The following is an 18,283-nucleotide window of genomic DNA, read 5'->3' on the forward strand; positions in this document are numbered from 1 at the left end:
ATGATGTCATTTTCAAGAAAAGAGCAACGAAAGCTACCATAACATATCAGCTTCCTACTCTACTTTCAGGACTATTTTATAAACATTTGGGGTCTTCTTTGTTGAACTCCTGCAAGTCTTTTATTTTGCCCATACAGCTGTCGTCGTGTCAACCTCTGTCTCACCTAGATTCTTTGGCGCACGTTGCTGTCTACGACTTTTTGTTCGTCTTCTACGCCCTTTTCAAGGTACTTCACAGCTATTAACCTGACATTCTGGAGGACTAACCACATTGCCTACAAATCCAACTGTTTTATTTCGACGTAGATATCTTAAATGTCTGATTTTACTCAGAGCTTCTGTAAACTACTGAATCTAACCAAATGAATAGAATTGAGAATGTGTCCATGGGACACAAATAATGGCCCGCTTGCATATATATAGCATTATAAAGGGTCATTACTCAAAATCGATAAAAGTGACGCCATCCAAATTAGCACATGATCTGTGTATTATGGTAATAAGCATTGTGTATACGTGTCATAACATTTAGTTGGGGCAAAATTTAGAGAGAAGGGAAACTAACTGATTGGACGTACACGTGTACGGACGGACAAGGTTAATACTTAATGCCCCCTACGCTGCGGCGTGGCTTAACAAATTCAGACATTTTTTATACTGAAATTGTACATACCCGACAAATTCCCGACTATTCCTACGACCCCTATACGACCAGGTCGACCTGGTCTGGTCAAGATCGGGCTGAGATCGAGTATAGTTGATTTGGTCTAGCTAGTTGAGTAAAGAACGTCTAGAGATTGTGAATTGGTCGGAATTCAAATATGTTTTCAATTAGTGGTCGGGTGGATGGACACATTAATGAGTCGTGATTGGTCGAGTTAAAGAAATTTTGAAGTTAACAAAGTTTACTTATAGTTCACAAAAAAAGAATTAATTTGAACTTTTTGTTAAAATTCATCCAAATACTACAGTCAAAGGTTGTCGTTTTCATCTTGGACAAAATACAAAATTTAGGTTTAGCTAATGAGGACAAAGATAGGTCAAATGAAATAAAAAAATGGTTAACGCAGATTTTCTGATTGCCATTTCTTCCAGCGGAGGAAGTTGAGGACGGTTTTGCTGACGATATAATGTCAGATGTTCCTGATAATAAAAAATGAAATAAATTTGCCGACTACATAAACGAAATTTACGTAACTAGTGAGCTGAAATTACAGTGTGGACGACTGTGTCTAATGCAGTAACAAATCGTACCAATAATGGTCCAATCTTTTTACAGCTATTACCACATGTATTATACCCATCGCTATCGCTCGGAAATAATCCAATATAAATGCCCAACCCATTGTAAAATGAAAACAAATCTATACGGCTGCCACAAATTATTTCTTAAATATAAGAATTGAAAATGTGGTATGCAAACTATGTTCTTAACAAATATGATAGACAACCACCAACATGTTATCTCATTTTCCTAAAAAAAAAAAAATCATAAAAATCCATAAAATTCAGGTTATTCTCACAATAAAAAGTCAGGTGAAAACTCAGGTGAATTACAGGTAGATTCGCGCAAGCGTATTAATACAATTTCTTCGCGCAAACGAAATGCTTGTCATTTTGAATTTCGCGCAAATGTAGTTCGCTCGTATAATACGTTTACGGTCGCGCAATCAAAGTTATTTTATACATATAAAGTACCAACGGGATTATATGTTTATGTACGTTACAATGTATTCGGCGTAAGATGCTTAACAAATATAAGAAAAACTGCAGTCGCACTATATATCATGACACCAAATATTGAAACGTAGCATCACACAAAATAACTTTTTTGATAATAGCAAAAAAAAAACCTTAAAAAAACCCAAATGGTACTGTCATATATACTATTTGCATATATATGTAAGACTCATCGGTCTCTAATCGACGGCCGTTCCTCAAATCGACGTCGAAATCCGACGACATTAAAATAACATGCCAAATCGACCGCCAATTTTATACCCTACTAATCGACGTCTTTTTTGTTGTTCTCAAATCGACGTCCACTTTTTAGCTTCTCTAATCGACGTACGCTTTATTGATTTGCTGCAATGACGTCATAACTTTTTCAAATGACCGATGTTTATACAGGTTGTGATATCAATTTTAAATTTAACAGATTATATAAAACTAAGGAGATTTGGTATGATTGCCAATGGGACAATTATGCAAGAGAGTACAAATGAAGTGGATGTAAGCAATTATAGACAACCGTACGGCCTTCAACAATAAGAAAAACCCATTCCGTAAAGTCGGCTATGAAAGGCAACGACATGTAAAATGTAAACAATTCAAACTAGCAAACAAACGGTCATATTTATAACAAAACAATTCAGAAAAACAAATATGACAGGCATAAACCAACGACAACCACTGAACTACCGGTGTAATATGGACATCCTTCCCTCATGCCAGTCCCCCCCCCCCCCTCCGGGGGAAAACTATCATGATCCAATTTTACCCCCGGGGAAATGTTGTATCATTGCCATTCTTCCCCCAGCGAAAAATTGGCAATACGTATACATATAGTCACTTTTCCCCCATGCAAATTTTTCCCCCACAGTATAGATTTCACTATATACAGTCAAACCTGTTTTAAGAGACCACTTATGGGATAGCAAAAAAGTGGTCTCTTAAGACAGGTGGTCTTTTAATAAAGGTTCGATATTTATGAAATGTACTATACAGAGGGATCTAAAATCGGTGGTCTTTTAACACAGTTTTTTTGCTTAATACAGGTGGTCTCTTAAGCAGGTTTGACTGTATTTCTAAAAATTAAAATCAGTGTTAGACATAGATTTTTATGTTGACAAATTTTTTGCCCATTTACATTTACACAAGTCTGTCTACATTCTCATCGGTTCGTCTATGTGTCAACAAGTCTGTCTTCATGTTCACCTGTCTATCTACATGTTTACAAGTCTGACTATGTCCACTAGTCCGTCTACATTTTCACCATTCTGTCTATGTATCCACTCGACTAGTTTGTGTCTACATGTTCAAAAGTGTGACTACATATTAACCAATCCTTCTTTGTGTCTTCTATTCTGTCTACATGTCCAACAGTCTGTCTCTGTGTTCACTATAGTCTATTAACATGTTTACCATTCTGTGTATGTGTCCACCAGTCTGCCTTCATGTCCAACAGTCTGTCGACATGGATATCAATCGGTCTATATGTCTACCAAGCTGTGTCTACATGTCCAACAGTCTGTCGACATGGATATCAATCGGTCTATATGTCTACCAAGCTGTGTCTACATGTCCAACAGTCTGTCGACATGGTTATCAGTCGGTCTATATGTCTAACAATCTGTGTCTACATGTCCAACAGTCTGTCGACACGGCTATCAGTCGGTCTATATGTCTACCAAGCTGTGTCTACATGTCCAACAGTCTGTCGACATGGCTATCAGTCGGTCTATATGTCTACCAAGCTGTGTCTACATGTCCTACAGTCTGTCAACATGGCCATCAATCGGTCTATATGTCTACCAAGCTATGTCTACATGTCCAACAGTCTGTCGACATGACTATCAGTCGGTCTATATGTCTACCAAGCTGTGTCTACATGTCCAACAGTCTGTCGACATGACTATCAGTCGGTCTATATGTCTACCAAGCTGTGTCCACATGTCCAACAGTCTGTCGACATGGCTATCAGTTTAGTCGGTCTATATGTCTACCAAGCTGTGTCTACATGTGCATCAGTCTGCTACATGTCCACCAGTCTGTGTATGTATAGAAAAGAAGATTTGGTATGACTGCTAATAAAAACTCTCCAGAAGAGATCAAATGATCGACACAGAAATTAATAGCCATAGGTCACCGTACGTCCTTCAACAATGAGCAAATCCCATACCGCATAATCAGCTATAAAAGGTCCCAAAGTCACAAATGTAAAACAATTCAAACGAGAAAACTAACGGCCTAATTAATGTACAAAAACGATCGAAAAACAAATATGTAACACAGCAGTCTGTCAACATGTCTACCAGTCGGTCATTATGTCTACCAAGCTGTGTCTACATGTCCATCAGTCTGTAACATGTTCACAAGTCTGTCTACATGTTTAACCGTTTGTAATTGCATTTTGTTGTGTTGTTTCGTCTGATCGTCCAAATCATCAATTTGCTAACAGCTACACGCATTCTTTTGACCTGAAAATTCACTGGGTGTATTCTCCATACCAATACCTTCACCACACCACCCTTTGTTTACACCGAACTCCAAACCCCAGGGAAAAGGCGTCTTTTACTTTCATTTAATTAACATGATTTTTCACAATGAAATGTATGCAAAGCTTTTCTTGGTGAGTATTTTTTTCAGGTAATGCAAGATGCACAACTTATTTGGTCTCAATTTTTTTTATCGTCTTGATATAATTTTTTCACATCGTAGGTGTCCGTAAATGACAAAGTCAATCTTCGTGCTCATTTATGTTTGTGCATCCGATCTTTAACTTTGTATTGTGCAACACAGGTCTGAAAATTGCAAACATTTTTTTAGGGGCCAGCTACAGCCCGCCTCCGGGTGCAGGATTTTCTCTTTGTGTTGAAGACTCATTGGTAACCTTGTGCTGTTTTCTGATCTTTGTTGGATGGTTGTCTCTTTGACACATTCCCCATTTCCGTTCTCAATTTTGTTGTTTTCAAGATGGAAAAAGGCATAACTTTATATAAATACAAACAAAAAACAATATCCCAACTTCTAATTACGTAGGTTTTCTGTCTCTGCACGGGTTTCTCATCGTTGTTTTTTTTTTTTATTTAACTATTCCTTACTGGCAATTCTTGTTCGCGTTCAAATGCCAAACAGTTTTCGTTGGGGTTCATTATAAGCCAAGGAAAATTTTAATATGTATCGCCAAAACAATTCACGTTGCAATTTTAGTTTTTTCTGACAACAGGCTAGTATAACTAGTAAACCTGTATTTCAATGATGCAATTAAAGCATCAAAATTAAAAAGCCTACTTATATCCGGTTGACAAACTGTCGTTCCACAACCATAATAATTATACATGTTTTCGCAGTAAATGTCTGTCTCTGCATGATTGGTGTCCTTTTTTATATGAAATGTAGCTTTGTTTCATAGATATATATCTCGTTAGTAGTTATTTCGTTATTAAAGAACAACCCGTCTGGAAGAATATAGTCATATTAGTTGAAATTGGCTTTGACATAGCTTTCGGTAAATGAGTGTGCTCCTATTTCGGTGCTTTTTTTGTAAGTTAATTGTTTATTAAAAAAGGACTTATACTCCCATTATATGGACATATAGCTTACAAACATTACACATGATATACATATAATACAGTAACGCAATGAAAATGAACAATATTGTAACCCATACCTCTACAGTTTTAGTGAAGCAAATTGTAATCGATATTTTACAGTTTTTTCCTAATGTGTGCTGTCCTAGGTTGGAGCTTTTTTGTGATTTTTTTTGGGGGAATGGGGTGTCGAGCGCCCACGAATATGTTTAATCCCGCCAAATTCTGTACTTGCCATTCCCATGTTAGGTGCTTGTACAATGTAGTACAGTGGTTGTTGTTGGTTCGTTTTGTTTTCGTAAACTATTTTGTTTTAATAATTAGGCCATTAGTTTTCTCATTTGAATTGTTTCACATTTTTATTGCCGGGGCATTTTATAGCCGACTATATGGTATGGGCTTTTCTCATTGTTGAAAGCCGTACGGTGCATGGCCTCAGTTACTTATTGCCACGTCAGTTTAATACGTTGGATATGTGTCTCATTTATGCTGGATAGATTCGATTCTGTGCACGTTTAGGGCATGCGGGATCTTTTTGTAGATCTTGTACAGCTACAACTGATGGGGTAGATATCTGCATTCGATTGATGTAGTTTCTGGTAATTCCTGTACCTCCACGTCTCCCATGTGGTATACCGATAACCACTGGGTTTGATGATGTTTCATCCGTATCGGACTTCTTCTGAAAGAAAGCTTTCAGGCGGCGAGTATTTTTTTTTCTATCCAGCTTTCGATGTGTTCTTTTTCTTTGTCATCTCTCTTTTAGTTGTTATCTTTCCTAATGGCGGCCATCTAACTGGTAGAGTGTACTGTCCATTCCTCCTGGTTAAAGACCTGTCGGCAGTTGTACTTCCTTGTACAGCTAGTACATATACCGATGTGGCATAATTGGGTAGAGATAGAGTAGGTTCTTTGCATGATTCATATGAAGTCATTTTACCATACTAGTATTCACTAATTGTATTCGTCTAGTCATATGATACTAAGGGTTCACGAATGAAAATGGATGTGATCACCACATAAGAATGTGCTTCATGTATATATATATATATATATATATATATATATATATATATATATATAAGTATTCTGATATCAAATGTATATTAATACGCCAAAGGTTCGGTACCGCTAAACTAATCAAAAGAAGTTACTATTATTTTTTTGGATTTCTAACTGACATCTCCGATGTTAATAATTTACAAGGGGGTAAAATTAGCTTCTCGTGCTATTAGGGGGGAAATTGGCCTGATCCTGGTTTGTCCCCCCTTTCCCATCACGCTGAGGGGGAAAAGTAGGATCATGCCAATTTTTCCGGGGGGAACTAGATCGATCCAGTTCTACCGCCCGGAAAAAAGTATGGGGGAAGAATAGCAATAGGACACCGGCACATAAAGAATTTGGCGAAATTCAACATGTGTGTGAGGGGGTACGCCCGACAGTCCGACGCCCCTTTAGTCCGACTGTTCAATAGTCCGACGGTTCGATAGTCCGACAGTTAAATATTCCGACAGTTAAATATTCCGACAGTTCGATAGTCCGACAGTTCGATAATCCGACAGGGTGACACATAATTATACAAGTCAAGGGCTTAAATATTCTTATTTTTGTCCCGATATCATACTTAGAGTGTTTATTCAGGCCTTTCAACCCTTCTTAACTTGTCTAAGCAATTTCTCTTCTCAGTTTACCCCGAGTATGATTTAACGTAACATATTGTAACAATACGCACGTGTCAATGTGCAAAACCAAACATAAAGTGTACATTTTTTTTTTTGAACTTCTGCCATTAAATGTTTAAAACTATTTGAACCTTCAAAGAAAAGGACTTGGGCCAATTTTCCCGCTATTTGTTCATATACGTACTGGTGTAGTTCGATAATTGAGATAGACAATCTCAAATCAATCAAACATGTAATGAGGTTTTTTTTCTTTTTTTTAATTATTAAATAGTGCTTTTTAAATAAAAGATAAAACCAAAATGCTGATACTTGGATTAATCATAAATCACATACTTTTTTCAGGAACTTTAAGATTTAAACAATAATACTTCTTCATGGTTGTAAAAATTCTTCATGTTGAGGAATCTGTCATTTAAGCGACTTTTGAAATTGTCATTTAAATAAATTTATATTCTGAATACCAGGGAAAATGGTCTTTATGTATTTTCACAAAAAAACAAAAAAGTTGTAAGATTCCTTCAGTATTATAAAATACTAGTATAATATGAGACATTCAGATTTGAAACCTCATAGCTGACAAAATTGATGACGTCAGTATAGCGATTAGACGGTATAAAAGGACGGACAGAACCAAATTAAAATGCATGAACTTCAAACTTTTTATGTGAAAAAAACGGTGATGTGTGTTCCCCGGTTGATGATGCAAGCACAGGAAGTGTCAAAATATGGCTCTGTGTACTATATTTGTAGAAATGTCAGTATATTTTTTTGTAAATTGACATCTTTGGTATGTTGAAAGTTCACATGTACAATACAATATCTATGTAACGAAAGCTGAAACTATAAAATTTTCTTATCATTTTCTGTAATAGTCCCCGAATTTTTTCACTATTGGAATAACCAAACCCTTCCGGGCTTGGCTGAAGTGTGCTTCACACGAATACAAGTACAAATCGACTGAAAGCGGTGTACAAATTGTACCAATGTTTGTTCAAACACAGACCCCAAAATCAACAATATGCTGTCAATTATGAAATCAAGTATCTTCCATGTACATTTTGTTGGAATTTATAGTTTATAATTATTTTATTTGCTCAAAGAGTCAAAACGGTTAAGACGCACGTTTTTCGAACTTAGGAAGTCTTCTCCTGGAAACAATACTACAATTTAGTTTACATGTAAAATATATATGCACTAATGTTGTACAAAAGATAATTTCGAGGAGATAGATTTAAAGCATAACTAGAAAAAGAAGCACACAGGATGAAGAAAAAGCTACAAAAATAGACGAAAAAACGTGAGTGAAGTATATGGATACCGTCACGGAGTATGATGATGTATACAGCATAGTATAGTAATGTTCAAAGTTAGACAATAAGGTATCTTTTAGACCCTCTGATAAATATAATTAAAGACATTTTTGCAGTGTTCTTCATAACTAAGGTCCGGCGGTACTTCCTTGAGTCACCTAAGCAAGATTATCAGTTACTATTTCAAGATTTTGTATATTCATTTTAAACTTTAACTTTCACAATAAATCTGGCCAAGTGTTTCGATATATATTTGTATATATTTTCAACATGTTCGTTCCTTTTTGCATCAGAAGAAAGAGTTACTTCTAAGTGTTTAGGAATATCGTTGAGAATAGTGTACACAATTTCATCATGAATCAAAATGGTCATAATCGCCTTAAGTTTCAAAATGCTTACAACTTCCAACTTTCTTTCATTGTCTGATTTTTTATTCAAAGTTTTTTGAAGATGTCAATATTGTAACCAACTAGTGTTTGAATTACACCAAAAATAATGGCACAGTCAGGAACCTAATGTTCAGTGGTTGTCGCTTGTTGATGAGGTTCATAAGTGTTTCTAGTTTCTTTTTATATGGATTAGACGGTTGGTTTTCCTGTTTGAATGAGTTTACGCTAGTCCTTATTGGGACCCTTTATAGCTTGATGTTTGGTGTGAGCCAAGGCTACGTGTTGAAGGCCGTACTTTGACATATAATGGTTTAAATTTACAAATTGTGACTTGGATGGAGAGTTATCTCATTGGCACTCATACCACTTCTTAAGATTACCAGGTGCTTTAGTTACAGGGTCATGAGATGAAAATAAAGGGAAAAACAGGTATAATAGACAAACGGAAAAGTAGGGACATACATTTAATAGAGTAGTCCGATGTCGGTAATCTGCATCTTTTCTGCCTGCTTGGCCCTGATGCATGTATACATTTTCTGTTGATAATCAATTTGACATTATAATTATAAAAAAAGAAGATGTGGTATGATTGCCAATGAGACAACCCTCCAAAAGAGACCAAAATGACACAGAAATTAACAACTAACTATAGGTCACCGTAAGCATGTCTTACTATGGCATAACATTTTTATGGCAGTGACAATATACAGCTACATCCAGTTTGATGAATCGATGTTACCACTGTGTTACCATCTTGTTGTTCTATTTCACATTTCTTTCCTGCTTTACAACAGTCAAGAGAGAACTGAGGAATGTTGAAAATCAGTTTACCAATTATCATGGTCAATTTGTATCGATTTAAAACTGTCTGAACATCGGAAGATAATGTTTATTCTTTACAGGTGAATCTGGTCACCATAAATCCTTCGAAAATGCTGACAAATACAAACTTTGAAAATCGAACACGAATTCTTTGGCAATTACAAAAATATATGTCTCCTTTACTTTACATACTATTAAAAATACCAAATTTGTATATATCTTTATAAAACGTATTTGTTCATTTGTAATGCCATATTTTGCGATACAATTTGACATTCAGTCTAGCTGGGTATTTGCATAATATTGAAGTGGTAAAACTATTATGCAAACTTGTTGTCTGCCCATAAAGTGAGAACTGTAAATAATACCTTGTCCATCGGATTTCTTATGAGTAAAAAATCCAGGCTTTAGAAAAATTTAAAAAGTGCCTAGGATATCAACCAATGTTAGAGTTAGATTTGATTATTTACTTCCTCCCCGGCAGGGGCTGTATATATATTGACTGTGAAATAAAGACTGGCTAAACTTTTTGGGACATATTAGCAAATCGGTAACCTAATTTTGCGAAAAAAAATGGACAGTATACATCCCATTTTAGCGAAATAAGAAAACACGTATGTCACTTTACGGAAATTGCTACGTGTTCATTCTATTATTTGTATTTAGATTGTAAGGATACAAAGTGGATGTGTTCATAAAACTAGTTTTTCTTCTTTGTTTCAATTACTTTTATTTATATTTAGTAATTAATACATGACTTCGAACAGTTTAATATTTCATCGTTTCTTGAAAATTTTTATATACATGTAGTCGAATAGACTACGTGCGTACTATAAATTAATAAAACTTATAACGAACACACATTTCGCTAATCTGTGCTATAAAACAGACCTGTAAACATATAAATTCTGATGATTGAATTCAGCATAAAATGAATAGTACATCAATCTCATTCTTGTATTTTTCATCATACAATAGACAATTTATAACTAGTGCTTGCTGTATGGTGTGATTTTTACTAATTTTGTAAAGTCTCACAGCGACTTTAAGACGTTCAAAGGCATTGTTTTTCGTACCCGTACCTTTATCTTGGTTGTTTACCTGAAATGTTCAGGGATTAGGTATCATTGTCTACACTATTCTTTCTCTCGGTAGCACAATACAAAGATAATTTTACCCCTAATCAGACAACTTTAAACGGATGTAATCTCTTTCATCCAGCTTTAAATTTTATAGGGTACCAAAAGAAAGAAGAAAGATTAAAGTGCCATATCAGTCTAAATGTCGAACTATTTTTTTATGGTTTTACTTCTTTCAAATAAATTTAGGAATCGATTGCAAAAAACCCGATTTCAAAATTCTGTGTATTTAAAATGATGAGAATTTCATAATGACATAATTATTACATAATTAGTTGCTATATTGAGATGTCCACATTTGAATGAAATAAGCTTCTTTGTTTTTCATTCCATCCCAAAATATTTTAAAGATTCTTGTACAACACAGTTTGAACTCCGAAACCATGTCTCAGATTTTCACTATTGCATTTCATTCTCTCATAAACCTTCAATGAAGATGTCAACCTCAGTTTATAAGAGATCACTAAATTTAATTGGGTAAAACATTTGTTCTATTGATGCTTTTTGGATCTGAGACTATATGTTGAAGATAACTGTTCGAGGAACAACATATGTGAAAATCAGGCATATAGGGGCACACTTCTAGTACTGTAGCTAATTTCATTTAAAACTACATTTTAATGTCAAAAATGAATGTGTCAAAATTGCATAAATAAGAATTTTCCTACTTGTACCCCATTTACTTCAACATAATTCACACATGTACCATTTGGATACTTCAGGATTGGCCTTTCATCATAAATCAGTTAGGTTTTGACCAGTAAGAAAGCATTTCATTTCAGCAATTCTAAATATACAAAGAAAATGCAAACACCTACGTATCAATATACATCTGGCGGGAGAGGTTATATCATCACTGACCTTGCTGTAAGTCACGGTTGCTACTGATATGGTCAAAACTCCGCTTATTATGATAAACAGTTACAATAAATAATATCAGAAGCTTAATTACACATTGCATTTTCAATATTGATTTTATTCCTCTTAGGACATAAAATAATATATTTTGTTTTTTTGCATTCATTTTTGTTACAAAAAGTAAGTTATGCATGTGTACACAAAATGATCAGTCGGTCAGTTTAGATGATCTTTATGGGGGATTTCTAGAAATATATATTGTATACAATGACAATATGGTGTTTTACTCCAAGTATATTTTTTTTTATTTTTGCAGTTTGAAAATGAAATATTTAATTCTTTTAATAAGAATTCATATTTATTACATTATCCTCAAGAAATTCTAGTATAAACATCAGCAAGATTAATTGTTAAAAGAAGTAACAAAAACAGATGAAAATTAAATTTTGATAAAATTTAGTTGCTTTTGTATTGTGCTACCTTAAATATAATTCTAAGATAAGCATGATATAATTTCATGTAAATATTCCGAATATTTCATTAACTCTCTGAACTCGACTATCAATTACTTAAATCATAATGCTCTTTAATTTTCGCCCATCCTAAACAAAATGTGGTTCTGATGGGCGTTATCCTAATTTGTGAATAACCTTCAAAGTTGAAGAGTGATTGACAGTAAATATATAATAGAATCATTTGTGATTGACAGTAACCCCACCTTATAACTATATGGCACAATACAGCTTATGCTACATTTACTTTTGACCCTTTCGGGACTGTTATAACTTAAATGTAAATAATGTACATGTTTCAACAATTATAGCGTAATCTGTATTTTCTTTTGACCCTTATGGTACGTCAACTGGACGCTTAAGCTGCAGATGCTATTTATTACAGCATAGGCTGCATTTAATATAGCATATGCTGTATTAATTATAGCATATGCTGTATAAATTACAGCCAATGCTATATATTATAGCCTAAGCGACATTAATTACAGCATATGGTACATAAATTATAGCTTAAGCTGTAGTTTATATAGCATATGCTGTATTAACTGTAGCATATGCGAAATAATTTACTTTTGACCCTTTCCGTACGCCATAGTTAATCCTATTTTGTATAGTTTTAAGAAAACCATTGTAAGTGTTTGGCATTACTGCAACTATAAATTTCATATTGTTTATGATTGAACAAATAAAGTCACTATAAACAACTCCACTGTTTCATGAAGCTCCAATAAATATCCGTTTATTATCAACATTTTTTATTATACCTCGTAAAACAAATCGAAACTCGTATAACACTTCATATGTTTTAAGTTGTATGGAATTGAAAAACTAATCGAACGATCACGAACAATTTTACATTGACAATGCTTACGAAAGAAATTATATCTGCTTTTACCTTTTATACTCTAAAACTGAACATTTCCAGAAAAAGAAGCTAACCTTTTCGGTGTTTATATTATAACTTGTATTAAAATAAACTCACCAAAGACGTCATCGTCACCAGAATACTGTAGGTTTTCGCAAAACTCAGACGATAGTTGCAGCAAACGATGTTTGTATAATTCCCACAGCTTCTGAACAAGATTGTATAATCCTAGGTTATTTTCATCAGAGTTCATTATTTACTTTTTAAAGCTAACTTATGTTTACCCTTTATATATACATGTAAGCCACGTGCAGAAAAAGTTGCGTATTTCATACAATCTTTGGCGATGGTTGATAACAAATTAATTAAGCACCACCGATGATACGAATTGCGTAAACTTTACAGATTTTGTAGATCTAGCTGATAAATCACAAATTAATTAAACACCAATGATATGAATTGTTTAAACTTTACAGAACCATGAAACAATTAATCTAAAAGAGTGTACTTTACATTTATTAGATAAGATAAACAAAGCGAATGTACCTACATCAATTGACTAACTTTGTTTCAGTTTCACTCGATTTATGTATTATATGAATGATTCTTTTAACACACAACTACACCACTGCCAGACATAATAAAGTAAAAAACTAAAAGATTTGTCATTCACATAAACTGTTTGAAATATTTTTGAGGTGTATACCGTTAACGTTTTTACTAAACTTGGTTTCAATATGACATTTACATCCATATATTAAGAGATTTTCCTAGCAATAACTTTTAATCAGTTTTTTCAAATTCATTAACAATGTAGCGCGGCAACTTCGATTCCCACTGAATAATAAGGGTATGTTGGAAACAAACAGACAGTTTGCATTACAACAGGCTGCCTAGGGACCCATTAAAGGGTCACTAAAGTATTGCAAGGGTTCTTTGACGTGCAGAGAGCAAGGCACTCTCCATTCACGTGGCATCAGATTAACATTTACATCACGACCGGACGTGACTGCATATTCATACATCGCACATAGCATAACGAACGCTCCTGTTTAGTATGGAGTTTACAGTCGATGGGATGGGAGTGACCAGGGATTAGCATACCTCTATTCCCGAGTTTGAGAGGGCCGTTGTAAGATTTAACAATCGCCATTGACAAAGGGTCACAATAAACTTATGCAGTAACCACTAACAGATGGCTATACCACACTGTTGTAATGACTAAGAGGATATATGCAGTTGTTATATTAACGTGAATGACTTATGCACCCCTTAAGCATCCCATACGACAAAAACGGACGTCTCTTAGCATAGGTCTTACTTTCAGTCTGGAGCAGTCAATTTGACCATAATAATTATACATTGTATTTGGATACCAATTTCAAAAGAGAGGCGAAAGATATCAAAAGAATATTCAAACTCATAAGTGGAAAAAAAAACTGACAATGATTTGGCAGAAAGCAAAAAACGACGAAAAAGAAAAACAGTACACAAAACACAACAAAGAAAACTAAAACCTGAGCAACACGAATCCCACCAAAAACCTGGGGGGATCTCAGGTTCTCCGGAAGGCTGAGCAGATCATGCTCCACATATGGCACCCGTCGTGTTGCTCATGTAAGTACAAATCCGGTAATAAGTCTATTCGGTAGGTCACATTCGAGGAATTGAGGACGGGAATGTGGTTACGACAATTAAAAGATATCCGTCGTCGTCTGTGAAACAGATATTCCATAACGGTCAACCAACTCGTGATGGCGTCCGTAAAATTTGCGAAGGAATGATAGCTTCTGTGTAAGCAGCAACACTATATCAAAGAAATCATGATAGGAATATCTTTATCAATTGAGAGATATATATACTCAATATGCAGGTGCTGCTGGAATGTTGCTACATAGAAATGGAAAGTTCACAATTGGGAAGCTGAAACGTTGTGGTTATAAATTTTATTTTGAGTAATGAGAAAATATAAAAGTTATGTGATACTTGGTATTCTTTTCGGTATATGAAATAGCATTTCCTGTCGTAAAAAAGGAAACAGTATACTTTATTGGAATATAGTGTTGATGGCAGATCTTTAATAGTTTCTCTTTGATTTATTCACAACCCATTATTTCCTTTTATTAATTACTTTTTCTAATAGTAAAGGTTCAGCTCGTTCTTGCTGTATTGCTAATTAAAAACAAATGTTCTTGATCACTGGAATGCTGTTTACTACAAAAGAGAAGCCCAACTTCTTACATGTAGCTTCTTTTACAGTTGGACATCGATCAATAAAAATCTCTGATAGACCCAAACCTATGATATGCATGTTATCAAGCAGCAGAGTTTGATTCTGTAATTCAGGACCACAATCCTATTACCTTCGAAAAAGTGACAAGTCAACTTTTGATCAAGTCAGAATATTGCGGGATACGGGAACTTCAAACTCTTAGATATTAGAATGTGTGTTATCTATATCCTAAAACTTCGACTCGAGCTAGTTTACTTTAAATCAATTTATTTAAATAGGAATAATACATGAGTATAAAAATGACAAAACAATTGACTTGAGAATGTTTTCCCTGATACTTATATCAGGAACATGAGTAAAAACGAATGGTACAATCTGTCCAGCTAAACGTCCACCACATATTTCCCCCTTATAATTTCTTATGTTAAAATGAGATATTTGTATATATTCGGTTATATGTGGAAATAAGTTTATTATCTTATCAAATGTAAATAGATTCGAACTAGCTACATGAACACCGAATTGGCTTAAATTCCTGAAAACTATAGGTTTAATTCAACAGTGCATGACACATAAGATTTTGGTATGTCAAGAAAATATAAAAACAATTTCATTCTTTATGCAAAACAAGGATTCGAACTTTAAATCTTTTTTCACGTAGCACGTGAAAGTAGACTCCAAACACATTTTAAATAATGGCTGCACGATCAAGTTCATTTTCTATGAGAGTAGACAGATAGCAATACTTCCAGATCTTGAAATGATCTGTGCATACATATACTAAATAAAAGGAGATTTGGAATATACACAAATGCTACAGCAACACCTCCGTAAAAAAGTTATGGTTTGCTAATTGATTCTGTGTCTATATGCATGCATATAGATTGATGTGCATATGTTACGTTTTGGTTTTGGAGATCCGAAAAGTAAGTTAGAAGCGTTTCTTATGAAGACTACTGTCTGTTTTATGTTGTGCATGTACTCATTTTGTATCATGAATGGATACACCATATCCCTTGTGTTTCTTTGATGAAAATGTACTTCAGAAATACGTGATTCGGAACTCCATCGGTAACATTCGTTAAATATTACTAGTTTTTATAAAGTAAACATTTCTTCTATATTACAAACAAGTTTTACTTAATCATTACATTAAATTATCCCCAATCCTCATTATTTTTCTATGATATTGTTTTAAAAAAAATTGGAAATATTCAATTAGAAGTAATCCCATTATTTTTGTAGAATTCAGTGACAACTGTTGTAAGTGTTTTGCATTACTGTATCTATAAATTTCAGAATGGTTATGTTTGAAAAAATAAAGCTCCCATAAACAACTCCACTGTTCGTGAGGTTAGAATAAATATTCGTTTATTATCAACAATTTTTAGTATACCTGTTATATCAAATCGACTCTAGTATATCACTTCACATGTTTGAAGTTGTATCGGATTGAAAAGCTAATCGAACGATCGTGAATAATTTTACCTTGACAGTGCCTTCGAAAGCAATATATCTAGTTTTACCTTTTATACTCTAAAACTGAACTTTTGCAGATAAAAAGGAAGATAAATACTTACTGTATCGGTGTTTATATCATAACTTCTATCAAAATAAACTTACCAAAGACGTCATCGTCAACAGAACTCTTCAGCTTTTCGCCAGAAGCAGACGACAGATGCAGCAAACGATATTTGTAATATTCCCACACGTTCTGAACAAGATTGTATAATCCTAGGTTATTTTCATCAGAGTCCATTATTTCCTTTTTAAAGCTAACTTATTATGCATTTAACGCAATTCAGCTATAATTTACATCTTGGCAATTAACGCTGTCTACCAGGAGAGCTGTCACTTCTTTCGAAAAACACATTAAAACATATAGAAAGGATTTTGTCGTATTAACTTAATTCCTAGATACATTCTTACCAAAATCCAATATAGTTTGTTAAAAGTACGGAAATACCTGTCCAGCTAAACTCAGATAATGGACAGAGAATTGATATATCCTGTTGTGGACAACTTATATCGCACTTTTTCTTTTGGTCGCAGTTTTTGACCACAATAAATACATTAAAGTGTATCTATTGTTTGGTACTTAAAAAGTGTTAGTTTGACATATTGCATTGTTCCATCATGTCAGTAACTGTCAATGTTGCAAAAACAACACCTCAAGCTTTCAAATTGATAGAAATTTTCAGTTTGTATACAAATGGTTCATTTCTGATATATTTCAAATACAACTAATATCCGGTTCTAGTGAAAATCGAACACTATTCATTAGTTTTGTAAATAAATTGCCCTTTTTCATATAATTCATTGCCTTGAGCCGTCACTTTCCATCTTTGGAAGATAGTTAGTTGTCCGTTTTGATTTGTCTGAATCTAAGTAATAGTCAAAACTTGTGAATAAAACATATGGTCCATGTTTTATCCTGTAGTATGTAATAGGATTACGATATGTACTTCATTTAAGATGATTAAATAACAGAATTTTGTCTGTTGTGCTAATCAAGAACCATCAGATTTTTATTTGATAGGGACGTGAGTGTTACTTACAACTCGTCGTGTAAAGATTGAATTTCTGATGTATCAAGTTATTGGAGTGGTACACGCTCGTTGCTTTTAAATTGCAATTTAAATGTTTAGTATCTTACTTGACATAAGAGTATAAATTGGATTCAAAAATTGAATGTATCACAATAAATATGTCATTCATAAAATTCCATACGAAAAACACAATCTGTATAAATACGTTTTCAGGGGGAAATGTAGTTGCGTGACAAATCTGTATATTTTTCTTTCGTTTATGTGAAGAAAACTATTGTTATAATGGGAACATAGTTTATTAATGTATTGTGTGTATTATTATATTTAAATGGCTTCATTTTATTGTCTTGATTATGTACCATAAACTATTAATATTATAAGATTACAGATTATGATAATATAAGCGGATCAGATGTAGTTTTATGTTTCTTTTAATCTATATTGTCAATTTTGTAATTGGAAAGACAATCATCAAACCATAAGATATTTTACATGTACGTATCAATTCTAGTTAACAATCATCTGACAAACCAGATCACTTTCTCGCGATCATTCCTAGTCGAACCACGGTAGTATTTTTGGGACATACTGATAATTGGACCCTTTTTAAAT

At 33.9% G+C, this 18,283-nt stretch overlaps 1 protein-coding gene across 2 annotated transcripts in view; it reads right to left on the bottom strand.

The window, feature by feature from the left end:
• Nucleotides 1-17,624, bottom strand: part of LOC127708860 (pleckstrin homology domain-containing family G member 7-like) — a 168,694-nt gene extending 151,070 nt beyond the window's left edge. Inside the window, exon 1 of one of the 2 annotated variants that reach the window (XM_052214055.1) lies at nt 16,746-17,624. In XM_052214055.1, coding sequence (XP_052070015.1) covers nt 16,746-16,881 — 136 coding nt within the window. In that variant the 5' untranslated portion in view covers nt 16,882-17,624. The remainder of the gene's footprint in view (nt 1-16,745) is intronic. The other variant, XM_052214223.1, reaches the window with a different exon arrangement.
• Nucleotides 17,625-18,283: the final 659 nt, after the last annotated feature.

Source organism: Mytilus californianus, unplaced genomic scaffold (assembly GCF_021869535.1).
Source record: "Mytilus californianus isolate M0D057914Y unplaced genomic scaffold, xbMytCali1.0.p SCAF_1, whole genome shotgun sequence".
Classification (NCBI taxonomy): Eukaryota; Metazoa; Mollusca; class Bivalvia; order Mytilida; family Mytilidae; genus Mytilus; species Mytilus californianus.